General features: G+C 52.5%; 1 protein-coding gene across 3 annotated transcripts in view; it reads left to right on the top strand.

Annotated features, from left to right (window-relative positions):
• Positions 1-586: 586 nt before the first annotated feature.
• Positions 587-12901, top strand: part of PGS1 (phosphatidylglycerophosphate synthase 1) — a 29858-nt gene continuing 17543 nt past the window's right edge. Inside the window, exon 1 of one of the 3 annotated variants that reach the window (XM_075580018.1) lies at positions 587-884. In XM_075580018.1, the coding sequence (XP_075436133.1) occupies positions 820-884 (65 nt within the window). In that variant the 5' untranslated portion in view covers positions 587-819. Of the gene's footprint in view, positions 885-6562; positions 6727-12901 lie in introns of those variants that run through there. The other 2 variants (XM_075580016.1, XM_075580017.1) reach the window with 2 other exon arrangements.

A 12901-nucleotide genomic window follows, 5' to 3' on the forward strand; every position in this document is an offset into this window, starting at 1 on the left:
CCCGCTCACACCTCCCCCTCTCTCCCGCAAACACCTCCCCCCTCTCTCCCGCTCACACCTCCCCCTCTCCCGCTCACACCTCCCCCTCTCCCGCTCGCACCTCCCCCCCTCTCCCGCTCGCACCTCCCCCTCTCTCCCGCTCCCACCTCCCCTCCCCCTCACACCTCCCCTCCCTCCCGCTCACCTCCCCTCCCTCCCGCTCACACCTCCCCTCCCTCCCGCTCACACCTCCCCTCCCGCTCACACCTCCCCCTCTCTCCCGCTCACACCTCCCCCTCTCTCCCGCTCACACCTCCCCTCCCTCCCGCTCACCCCTCCCCCTCTCTCCCGCTCACACCTCCCCCTCTCTCCTGCTCACACCTCCCCCTCTCTCCCGCTCACACCTCCCCTCCCTCCCGCTCACCCCTCCCCCTCTCTCCCGCTCACACCTCCCCCTCTCTCCTGCTCACACCTCCCCCTCTCTCCCGCTCACACCTCCCCTCCCTCCCGCTCACCCCTCCCCCTCTCTCCCGCTCACACCTCCCCCTCTCTCCTGCTCACACCTCCCCCCCCTCTCCCGCTCACACCCCCCCTCTCTCCCGATCACACTTCCCCCCTCTCTCCCGCTCACACCTCCCCTCATCTCCCTGCGGCTCACCCCCCTGCCCCTCTCCTGCTCACCCTTCTCTCCCGCTCACACACCCCCTCTCCCACTCACACACCCCCTCTCCCACTCACACTTGGCATCATTTCATGGAACAAAAAGAGAGAAGGTCTTCCTGAAAAATAAAAAACACATGATATTTCCTCTGCGCGGAGGAGCAGGCAGCCGTGCGCCAGATGAATGGAGCACAGTCTGCTCACATCGGGACGGCCCACACGGCCTCAAATAAACTTTATATGAGGTAAGGAAAATTCGGTGATCTTCTGGGAAGTGGAAAAACAGCCACATGACGTTGGTGCAAAGTGAGGGAGCCCCTCTCCTGTGTGTGTGTGTGTGTGTGTGTGTGACACTGACAGACTGAGGGAGCCCCTCTCCTGTGTGTGTGTGTGTGTGTGTGTGACACTGACAGACTGAGGGAGCCCCTCTCCTGTGTGTGTGTGTGTGACACTGACAGACTGAGGGAGCCCCTCTCCTGTGTGTGTGTGTGTGTGTGTGTGTGTGTGTGTGTGTGTGTGTGTATGACACTGACAGACTGAGGGAGCCCCTCTCCTGTGTGTGTGTGTGTGTGTGTGTGTGACACTGAGACTGAGGGAGCCCCTCTCCTGTGTGTGTGTGTGTGTGTGTGTGACACTGACAGACTGAGGGAGCCCCTCTCCTGTGTGTGTGTGTGTGTGTGTGTGTGTGTGACACTGAAACTGAGGGAGCTCCTCTCCTGTGTGTGTGTGTGTGTGTGTGACACTGACAGACTGAGGGAGCCCCTCTCCTGTGTGTATGTGTGTGTGACAATGACAGACTGAGGGAGCCCCTCTCGTGTGTGTGTGTGTGTGTGTGTGTGTGTGTGACACTGACAGACTGAGGGAGCCACTCCCCTGTGTGTGTGTGTGACACTGACTGAGGGAGCCCCTCTCCTGTGTGTGTGACACTGACTGAGGGAGCTTTCTCGTGTGTGTGTGTGTGTGTGTATATGTGTGTGACACTGACAGACTGAGGAAGCCTCTCTCGTGTGTGTGTGTGTGTGTGTGTGTGTGTGTGTGTGTGTGTGTGTGTGTGTGTGTGACACTTACAGACTGAGGGAGCCACTCTCCTGTGTGTGTGACACTGACAGACTGAGGGAGCCCCTCCTGCGTGTGTGTGACACTGACAGATTGAACCCCCCCTCCTGCGTGTGTGTGACACTGACAAATTGAAGCCCCCCCCCTCCTGCGTGTGTGTGACACTGACAGATTGAAGCCCCCCCCCTCCTGCGTGTGTGTGACACTGACAGATTGAACCCCCCCCCCTCCTGCGTGTGTGTGACACTGACAGATTGAAGCCCCCCCTCCTGCGTGTGTGACACTGACAAATTGAAGCCCCCCCCTCCTGCGTGTGTGTGACACTGACAGATTGAAGCCCCCCCCTCCTGCGTGTGCCTCTGAGTCTCTGTGGTTCAGTCACTTCCCCAGGATCCCCTCAGTGAGCGCATAGTGACCCTGTAATACTGAGCTGAGTGTCTGCACGGGAGGGATTTCCCTGCACTGCCCGGCGTGCCTGGCACTCTGCCATGGGCAGCTGGCTGTTGTCACCAAGGACGTCTTGGCTCTACTATACGGCAGTGGCAAAGCTGCAAGCCATTCAAACCACCGTGACGGTGAACCTCGTTATTAACCTATTCACTACTGGAGGGAGGAGCGGGTCAGTGCCGGCTCTCTGCTTCTGTCTCAGATCCAGTGCAGGAAAGTGTCCCAGACATATAACATCTCTGTATGTGACTGTCATCTACCCTCCACCTACCTCTATACCCTCCACCTACCTCTATAGCCTCCACCTACCTCTATACCCTCTACCTACCTCTATACCTTCCACCTACCTCTATAGCCTCCACCTACCTCTATACCCTCTACCTACCTCTATACCCTCCACCTACCTCTATACCCTCCACCTACCTCTATACCAACCTCCTACCTCTATAGCCTCCACCTACCTCTATACCCTCCACCTACTTCTACACCCTCCACCTACCTCTATACCCTCCACCTACCTCTATACCAACCTCCTACCTCTATAGCCTCCACCTACCTCTATAGCCTCCACCTACCTCTATACCCTCCACCTACCTCTATACCAACCTCCTACCTATATAGCCACCACCTACCTCTATAGCCTCCACCTACCTCTATACCCTCTACCTAGCTCTATACCAACCTCCTACCTCTATACCCTCCACCTACCTCTATACCCTCTACCTAGCTCTATACCAACCTCCTACCTCTATACCAGGGGTGGGGAACCTTTTTTCTGCCAAGGGCCATTTGGATATTTATAACATCATTCGCGGGCCATACAGACACAGACAGGCAGGTACACGGCAGGCACATGGCAGGCATGCAGGCACACAGAACCTCGCCCCCTACCTCTGGTAGTTGCTGCTGCTGCTGGGGGGATCGTGTAGGGCGGATGCTGGGGTAAATGCGGGGGGAACTGCTGGAGAAGCATGGGGGAAGTGCAGAGAATGCTGCGGGGGAAGTATGGTGGCTGCTGGGGGATTGCTGGGGCTAGTAAGGTAGCTGCTGGGGATCGTATAGGGCTGCCGGCGCCTCACACCACCACCTCCCTCCTCCCGATCGGGCGCGCGGCGGCCATTTAAAAAAAATTAGCGTGACCCCGGTTATAGCAGTTGCCTTAGCAGGGCCGGACCAAATGATTTCAAGGGCCTTATACGGCCCTCGGGCCTGACGTTCCCCACCCCTGCTCTATACCCTCCACCTACCTCTATACCCTCCACCTACCTCTATACCTTCTACCTACCTCTATAGCCTCCACCTACCTCTATACTCTCTACCTACCTCTATACCCTCCACCTACCTCTATAGCCTCCACCTACCTCTACACCAACCACCTACCTCTATACCCTCTACCTAGCTCGATACCAACCTCCTACCTCTATACCCTCCACCTACCTCTATATCCTCCACCTACCTCTATACCTACCTCTATAGCCTCCACCTAACTCTATACCTACCTCAACCCTCCACCTACCTCTATACCCTCCACCTAACGAACTACCTCTATACCCTCCACCTAACTCTATAACTACCTCTATACCAACCACCTACCAGGGGTTAATGAGCGGCTCGGCGAGTAAAGACTCTGACTGATCACAATAACAGTGAGTGTGAAGCAGAGGATCCTGGTTAAATTCCCGGTGTCAGCGCCTTGTGACCTGGGACTTGTCTCTTTTATCTCCCTGTGCCTCAGGCACCAAAAACACAGAGTGTAAGCTCCGCAGGGCAGGGACCTGCGCCTGTAACAGTCCTCTGTGCGGCGCGCCGGGCGCTGCGCTGTAACCGTGACGCGCTTTTATTACTCTCATTTTACCCAGAGCCACAGGGATCTGCTCAGAGCCTTAACACGGGCTCCCAACTCCTGTCCTCAACACACCCCGAACAGGTCAGGTTTTCAGGATATTCCGGCTTCAGCACAGTCTTCGACTGAGCCACTGAAGCAGTGAGGCACCTGTGCTGAAGCGGGGATATCCTGAAAACCTAACCTGGGGGGGGGGGGGGGGGGAGGGGGATGGGGTTTTGAGGACTGGAGTTGAGCCCCCCATGGGTAACGAGTATCTGCAGTCTCAGTGACGGTGGGATAAGTCATGTTTTCAGATAGAAGGCATTGCGTTAAGTGTAACGGCCATTAGGATAATTGGATGCAAACCTGCTGCTCCCCTTCACAAGCACCTACCTCCATAAAAGCTAACGAACACCTCGTTAATCCCTGCGGCGTCGTACCTAAAGGTGGCGTTACTCCCATCCAGGAATGAGAGATAATATGCTAATTAAATCCTGTGAATATTCCAATAAGCGTATCTCCCAGGTATCTCCCAGGTGTCTGCGGTTCTGTTCCCAGGTGTCTCCCAGGTGTCTGCGGTTCTGTTCCCAGGTATCTCCCAGGTGTCTGCGGTTCTGTTCCCAGGTATCTCCCAGGTGTCTGCGGTTCTGTTCCCAGGTGTCTGCGGTGTGTGCGGTTCTGTTCCCAGGTGTCTCCAGTGTGTGCGGTTCTGATCCCAGGTATCTCCAGTGTGTGCGGTTCTGTTCCCAGGTGTCTGCAGTGTGTGCGGTTCTGTTCCCAGGTGTCTCCAGTGTGTGCGGTTCTGATCCCAGGTGTCTGCGGTGTGTGCGGTTCTGTTCCCAGGTGTCTGCAGTGTGTGCGGTTCTGTCCCCAGGTGTCTGCGGTGTGTGCGGTTCTGTTCCCAGGTGTCTGCGGTGTGTGCGGTTCTGTTCCCAGGTGTCTGCGGTGTGTGCGGTTCTGTTCCCAGGTATCTCCGGTGTGTGCGGTTCTGTTCCCAGGTGTCTGCGGTTTGTGCGGTTCTGTTCCCAGGTGTCTGCGGTGTGTGCGGTTCTGTTCCCAGGTATCTCCGGTGTGTGCGGTTCTGTTCCCAGGTATCTCCGGTGTGTGCGGTTCTGTTCCCAGGTATCTCCGGTGTGTGCGGTTCTGTTCCCAGGTATCTCCGGTGTGTGCGGTTCTGTTCCCAGGTATCTCCGGTGTGTGCGGTTCTGTTCCCAGGTGTCTCCGATGTGTGCGGTTCTGTTCCCAGGTATCTCCGGTGTGTGCGGTTCTGTTCCCAGGTATCTCCGGTGTGCGGTTCTGTTCCCAGGTATCTCCGGTGTGCGGTTCTGTTCACAGGTGTCTCCGGTGTGTGCGGTTCTGTTCACAGGTATCTCCGGTGTGTGCGGTTCTGTTCCAAGGTATCTCTGGTATGTGCGGTTCTGTTCCAAGGTATCTCCGGTGTGTGCGGTTCTGTTCCAAGGTATCTCCGGTTTGTGCGGTTCTGTTCCCAGTTGTCTCCGGTTTGTGCGGTTCTGTTCCCAGGTATCTCCGGTGTGTGCGGTTCTGTTCCCAGGTATCTCCTGTGTGTGTGGTTCTGTTCCCAGGTATCTCCGGTGTGCGGTTCTGTTCCCAGATATCTCCTGTGTGTGCGGTTCTGTTCCCAGGTATCTCCGGTGTGCGGTTCTGTTCCCAGGTATCTCCTGTGTGTGCGGTTCTGTTCCCAGGATCACACGAGATAGAAGCCGGCTTTTAAGTTCTATTTTCTGCATCTGTTGATGAAACAAACTGTGTTCCTCCATGAATTATTCCAAATAAAAAACAATGAGCTCTTGTGTACTCGGTTGTACATTGTGTGTGTGGGACACAGGGTGTCACACGTTCCTCCTGTTGTGTATTCGCTCCTGTACATTGTGTGTGTGGGATACAGGGTGTCACACATTCCTCCTGTTGTGTACTCGCTCCTGTACATTGATTATGGGGCCTCCACATCTGGTGTAGGGCAGTTACTTTGAGGTATGGGGTGGTTGCTAGGAGAGTGGGTGGTTGCTAGTATGGATGAGGCAGCTGCTAGGAGAGTAGGGTGGTTTCTAGGATGGGTGAGGCATTTCCTAGGAGGGATGAGGCAGTTGCTAGGAAAGTGGGGTGGTTGCTAGGAGGGATGAGGCAGTTACTAGAAGAGTAGGGTGGTTGCTAGGAGGGATGAGGCAGTTGCTAGGAGAGTATGGTGGTTGCTAGGATGGATGGGGCAGTTCCTAGGAGAGTAGGGTGGTTGCTAGGAGGGGCGAGGCAGTTGCTAGAAGGGATGAGGCAGTTGCTAGGAGAGTAGGGTGGTTGCTAGGAGGGATGAGGCAGTTGCTAGGAGAGTAGGGTGGCTGCGAGGAGGGATGAGGCAGTTGCTAGAAGAGCAGGGTGGTTGCTAGGAGGGATGAGGCAGTTGCTAGGAGAGTATGGTGGTTGCTAGGATGGATGGGGCAGTTCCTAGGAGAGTAGGGTGGTTGCTAGGAGAGGGGAGTAGTTGCTAGGAGATGTGTGATACAGGCATCATGAGGCGGTTGCTAGGAGATGGTGCTGGTTGCTAGCGAGGTCAGGGTATCTTTGTTAACTGTTCCGGTGCGGAATAAAGTTTCAGTAAGGGGCGGGGCTGAGCGGTCTCCGCTTCCGGGTAAGATGGCGGCGCCCACCGGGTTGCGGAGGCGGCTCCTGGGAGCCGGGCCCGGGCTGCTGGCGATGCTGGGCCGCCTGTGTGACCGGGCCGCCCGGAACCGGGACTGCGGGAGCAGGTAACGGGCGCAGAGGCCGGGGCACTGTGTATATATCATACATTATATATACACATACTCACAGTACTACAGTATATATCATACAATATATATATATATATATATATATATATATATATATATATATACACATACATACACACACACACACACACACACACATCTGTCAGTGTGTTGGAGTAATGATATAATTGTGAGCTGTGTGTTGGGGGTAGTGATATATAATAGTGAGCTGTCAGTGTGTTAGGGTAATGATATAATAGTGAGCTGTCAGTGTGTTAGGGTAATGATATAATAGTGAGCTGTCAGTGTGTTAGGGTAATGATATAATAGTGAGCTGTCAGTGTGTGTTGGGTGTATGATATAATAGTGAGCTGTCAGTGTGTTGGGGGTAATTATATAATAGTGAGCTGTAAGTGTGTTGGGGTAATTATATAATAGTGAGCTGTGTGTGGGGGGTAATGATATATAATAGTGAGCTGTCAGTGTGTTAGGGTAATTATATAATAGTGACCTGTCAGTGTGTGTTGGGTGTATGATATAATAGTGAGCTGTCAGTGTGTTGGGGTAATTATATAATAGTGAGCTGTGTGTGGGGGGGTAATGATATATAATAGTGAGCTGTCAGTGTGTTAGGGTAATTATATAATAGTGAGCTGTCAGATTGGGAAGTCCCAGGTAACTTGAGGTTTTGGGCCCGGGACCAGGTAATGACATGGAGATGTGAGAGCTGAGGTCTCTGTATTAGTGAGACACGGCTGACTGTCAGTGAGGGCTGCTCACCTCTATGTGGGATTTCTCCTCCGTAACATAGTACAGTCAGGAGCCAGAGGTGGTGCACAGGTGTGCAGTACCGGCCCCTACCAGTCCCTTATGGAGCGCTTCTTCTCTGAGTACTGACCGCTCTTAATATGAACACATTGGAATAAGTCATTCTTGGTGTGAGTCTGCACTCCGTTCTGTGTGCGCTGCGCTGATGGCATGACGGAGACACTGCAGGTCTGCACTAATAATTACAGTGATAACGAGGTGATGTTGGCGCTGCCCGTTTCCCGGGTTGTAGTTCTTTGACCTGTTACAGGGCAGCTGAAGGGCAACCATATGGCTAATTATCTCTGGTGACCGAGCAAAGCGGGTCCCAAAGGTTACAGCGCTCAGCAGATCGTGCCTGCTGCTCGGAGACAGAACTTTTTTTACGTTGTAATCTGTTTTGGATATTAGAACTGCGTCCTCAGAGGACTTTAGGTCACCATTGTTGTACAGTTGTGTACATGTTCCTGTGTGTCACAGAATGTCTCGCCCCTGTGTCTTGCATGCTGTCCCTCCGTGTGACAGGCGTTTAGTTGCATGGATAAGACGTCAGGATGTGAGCTCCTGTATGTTCGGCAGTATTCAGTATCCCTGTTGGCTGTGAGTGACCCCTAATCTTAGCCCGTGTGCAGAGTAATTGTATTGCTTTTGTGAGACCTACTTCTCTTGAGCGGGTACATGTAATATTGCATTATGGGTCAGACTCCTGCTTCTGTATTTCACCCCTCGTCTGGAGTAGCATATTAAAAGGAAGTATTCCTCCCAGAAATGATTGTGCACACACCGCTCTCTCTGCTTCGTACTATAATGCACTTTTTGACTCGGATAGTGAGTGGGATTTAATAATATATAAGATGTGAATGAATTCTTTACTATTTTTGGCTGTCTTTCAACCCCCCCCAGGCACTGTCATATCTATTCTTCCTATGCTTGGTGTGAGTTTCACTGTTGCGGGGGCCAACACCCCCACCCTCCCGCTGAGGGGAAAAGTTGGTAATTTTAGTAACGTTTCCAAGAAGTAAAGCAGGCGATGAATCAGTACTCCGTACGGTGAGCAGCTCTCGTATCCTGGCAGGCTGAACAATTGCAGGGCCACCAGGTGCCGCCCGCCCCTCCTTCCCAGTGAGTTCACGTGAGCTGGCCACCTTCTGGGAAGTGGAACGGAGGGGAGAGCAGATCACTGCAGGTTCCTACAGGCCATGAATCCTCCGCTAGTTCTCTGGATCGAACACACCCGAGACTGAGGTGCATCAAGCACAAACGTGTTACACAATAGATGTCTTCCAGCTCGTACAGTTGTGTTGCTGCTGCCCACCCCCAGCACTGAAGGGGTGCTCTGTGTTTTGGGGAACACGTGATGGTCTTTCAAAGAACTGATCCCAGCCATGACCCCTTTATACACGTGGGGTCCCTGGCAGTTTCATTGGGACCGCAAGGGTGAGCAACACATTGCCGTGGGTTTTGACATGTCCTTCACTTGCTTGTCTGTTAATAATGATTACCCCTGTAACAAGTAAGGTGTGTCAGTGGTGGCTCTCGCGCTGCGTGCCACGTACACAGCCCACGTAAATGCGATGTAAATACGCGGACCTCCCGTGTATCAAAGCAAATGTGGGGAAATTCTGGGGCCCAAAACATAATCCCGTAGATATAAATGCGGTCGTTTTTTAACGAGTGCCGCAGTGACCACGCTGCGAGATTTGCTTGTTGTGTAGCACTGAACGCGATCTGGTTGTCTGCCGGAGCGGCGAAGGAGGGCGACTTCTCTTTCGTTCCATCATCAGCGGCGCTGCGACCGCGGGATCACTTCCGAGGAGCCGTGGCCTCTCTGGCACTCAAAGGGTTAATGTTTTCATTTGAGGCCCCCAGGAGCTGTGCTGCTTTTGCCTTGGTACAGACGCCAGATTTCACGTTAATGTCGCTGGGGGGGGGGGGGGTGCGCGATACCCCCTGCCTCGTGGTCACGGGATACCCTGGGCTGGGGGTGTGGTACCCCAGCCTGGGGGGGGCACTGGGTACCCCAGCATTGTCGCTTTGTGAATCTCCCATTGTGTGTGAGTAACTATGGAAGTGTTATCACGCTGTGTCGTGTTCATTGCATCACCAGCAGCTGTGTTTTACATCTGGAAGTTTAAGGTGGGGGGAGCGGGAACAGAAATACTGAGTAACGCGTCTCCATCTGACATTGTGTAATGTTTTGTCTGCGTAAAGATGCTCACAACAGCCCACTTTGTGCCCCACGCACTTCGCTGGGTCCGTGCGGTGAGGCCAGAGCGCCGTACATCTACAGACACTCCCACTAAGCGCTGCCGTATACAAAGTGGTTCACAGACCTGTGAATGGTTAATGTGATGTTTTGGGGGGAAGGGGTTTCCTGCTGCCTCAGCAGTGGGGGGAGATGGGCCGTGTTGTCTGATCTGCCGGAAATCATTCTGTACTTTACCAGAGCCGTGTAACCGAGGTGACTCTCTCTCGTGTATTGCGTCTCCTCTCCCCCGCATGGAATGTGCTGGTGTTTACTGGACGGCCCTCACTTGAGAAGTCGTCTCTTGTCACATTTCCTCACATCAGGAATGTTCCCATAAGACGATGAGTCCTCGCTGCACACATCCCATCTGACATCGTCCTGTTGCAATCCCCGATCACATCTCCCTGGATTCCCCTTTGCAGTATCTGTGTTTTCTCTATGGTCGACCAACTCCTTGTGTCCCCTTGTAAGTGGAAAAATAAACTTCTGCTGATTTAGCTCAGTAACCTCATTTCCCACACGTCAGATTAACTCGCTGCTCTTCAGACTCTCCCAATTCATGGTGACTTTAATGTATATGTATTTGTTTCCTAATTTGCACACTCACGCTCACATTCTCTCATGCTGAAACTCTGATTTAGAAACTCTTTGACCAGGGCAACTATCTCTTATGTGATTACTGAAAATCAGAATGACAAAGCTCTGCCCTCATAGCCAGGAAAACTCATAAGGGACGGCCTGTTATGACACGAGGTGCCCCCACATGTACCCAGGGTTATTTGGCGAGTTACGTTGTAATATTCTGCGTTATCGCTGCCAGTGAATCCTAGAGAAACGCTGTAACATTCTGCGCTCCGATAGCAGTAACATAACGCAGGTTATATCCATATACACCAGTAACTTTATTAACGTCTACCCTCTGATGGGAATGTTAATTCATGAGAAACTGTACATGATACCGCGCTCCTCCCTATAGAAGTTTGCTGCAGGTAAAATGATCGGCCTTAACATATAGAAAAACAAAAAGAACGATTCCTGCGCTCCTACCAATTAGACTTTCCCCCCCAGTGTCAGTCTGAACTCAAGCAGGTTTTCCTCAGGGATTCGCCTGCACTTTGCACCTTCCATTCTCCCTCTATCCTGACGCGCTTCCCAGTCCCTGCAGAAGAGAAGTGTGCCCATAACAGGATAGTGCCACCGTGCCTGGCAGTGGGGATGGTGCTGACTGGGGGATGGTGGTGACTGGGGGATGGGCAGTGTTGGGCTCGTCTGCCCACAAAACCGTCTGCAGTATCATCTCTAAGCTTTTTTACAAACTCCAGATGTGTTTTAAGAGGAGCCTTTTTGAGTAATGGCTTCTTTCTTGCCACCCGCCCATACAGCCCAGCTTTGTGTAGGGACCGGCTTATTGTTGATGTGTGAACACTGACTCCCATCTCAGACACAGAACTTGGCAGGACTGTTACGGTCATTGTTGGCTTCAGAGGGACGTCCCGAAGCAGTTTCCTGCTCGCCCGGCTGCTCACTTTGGGAGGGCGACCTGCTGTGGGCGATATGATGCATCTCCCACTTCTCAATGATGGACGTCACTGTGCCAAGAGAGAGAGAATCGGCTCCCATGCTCTGTGCCTCTCTAACACCTTATCCCGGGCTTGTTCCGAGAGCTCCTTGGTCTCACGGTGGCTCTGTTGGATCACTATGTGAGTTGCAGCTTGAAAGTCTTTATATACCTGAGGGAAATGATCTACAAGTGAAACCACTGTGATTACACGCAGGCTGAAACCATGTCACTAATTGTGCGACCTTCCAACCAATTAATTTGCCCCCGAGCTGACTTAGGGCGGCAGCAGCAAAGGGGCTGAATACTTACGCAGCAGAGATGAATCGTTTTTTCTCTGTAAATCTTACTTTATATTCTATTTGCATTTTCTAACTTTATCACTTTGGAGAAGTTTTTTTTTTTTTAATAAACATTTCTTTATTGATGAGCACACATTATTATTTTTTTTCTTTATTAAGTTTTCCAACAGTTGTGGGGGAGGGGAGGGGGGGATACAGAAATTAAGAGGGACTAGGGGTGGGGGGGAGGAGCACACTTCATATAGGAAAAATACATTGTACATGACCACTGGCAAATTTAGATCAGTTCTGTTCATATCCCCTTTTTGTCTTAGATTTTTGGGTTGCCTGTCCCGGAAACCAGAGAGGGCCTCACTGGAGGATATTGAACTGATCTATGGGTGGGTGTCCCTGTGTGTTGGTTCATGAATCAGCCACGGCTGCCATACCTTTTGAAACTTTGAGCAGGAGTCTCTCAGAATCCCAGTCAGTCTCTCCATTTTGAGAGAGTACCATGTTCTTATCTGATTAAGAACCGGCAGGCTCGGGCTCATCCACGCCTCTGCTATGGCACAGCGCCTTGCTGTCATTATATGGCTAATAAGTTTATTTTGGCATCTATTCATGTTCTCCTGAGGTTTGTTTAAAAGACATACCCATGGGTCGAGAGGGAAGTCGAAACCTAGAACTCTCTGCGTCGGCCTGTGAGACCCTCTCCATAGCTCCATCACCCCGGGGGGGCACAGCCACCACATATGAATAAATGGGGCGTGCTGGCCGCAGCCCTTGGGACACATAGGGGACGTGCCCGGATACATGTTAGCCAGACGCTCAGGGGTTAGGTACCACCTATATAACACTTTATAAGCATTGTCTTTAATCTGCGTACAAATAAAGCTTGTGGCCGCTGCTGCTTCAAATATTTCCCCCCCATATTTGTGGCTCCCGAGTTTGGCCTAAATCCCTCTCCCACTGTGCTGTAAAAGGGAATTCTTTTTCCAGGGAAGGGAGAAAGATTGAGGAATAAATAGTCAATGTCGACGCTCTTTGAGATGGAGCTTTGCGGCTCAATGTCTCGAAAAATGACAGGGGAGGGGGTAGGCCTCCTCCCTGAACAAACCCCTGGATCTGTAGGTACCTGAAGATTTTGCCACTATGTACATTGAGCTGGTCCCTGAGGGTGGCAAAGGGAAGAACCCTGGGCTTGTCCGTGTCCATAACATCCACTTATCCCCCATAATCTCCATGCTTCAAAAACTGACCCCGTCGTGCCCGGGG

The sequence above is a fragment of the Ascaphus truei genome, chromosome 22 (assembly GCF_040206685.1).
Source record: "Ascaphus truei isolate aAscTru1 chromosome 22, aAscTru1.hap1, whole genome shotgun sequence".
NCBI classification, from domain to species: Eukaryota; Metazoa; Chordata; class Amphibia; order Anura; family Ascaphidae; genus Ascaphus; species Ascaphus truei.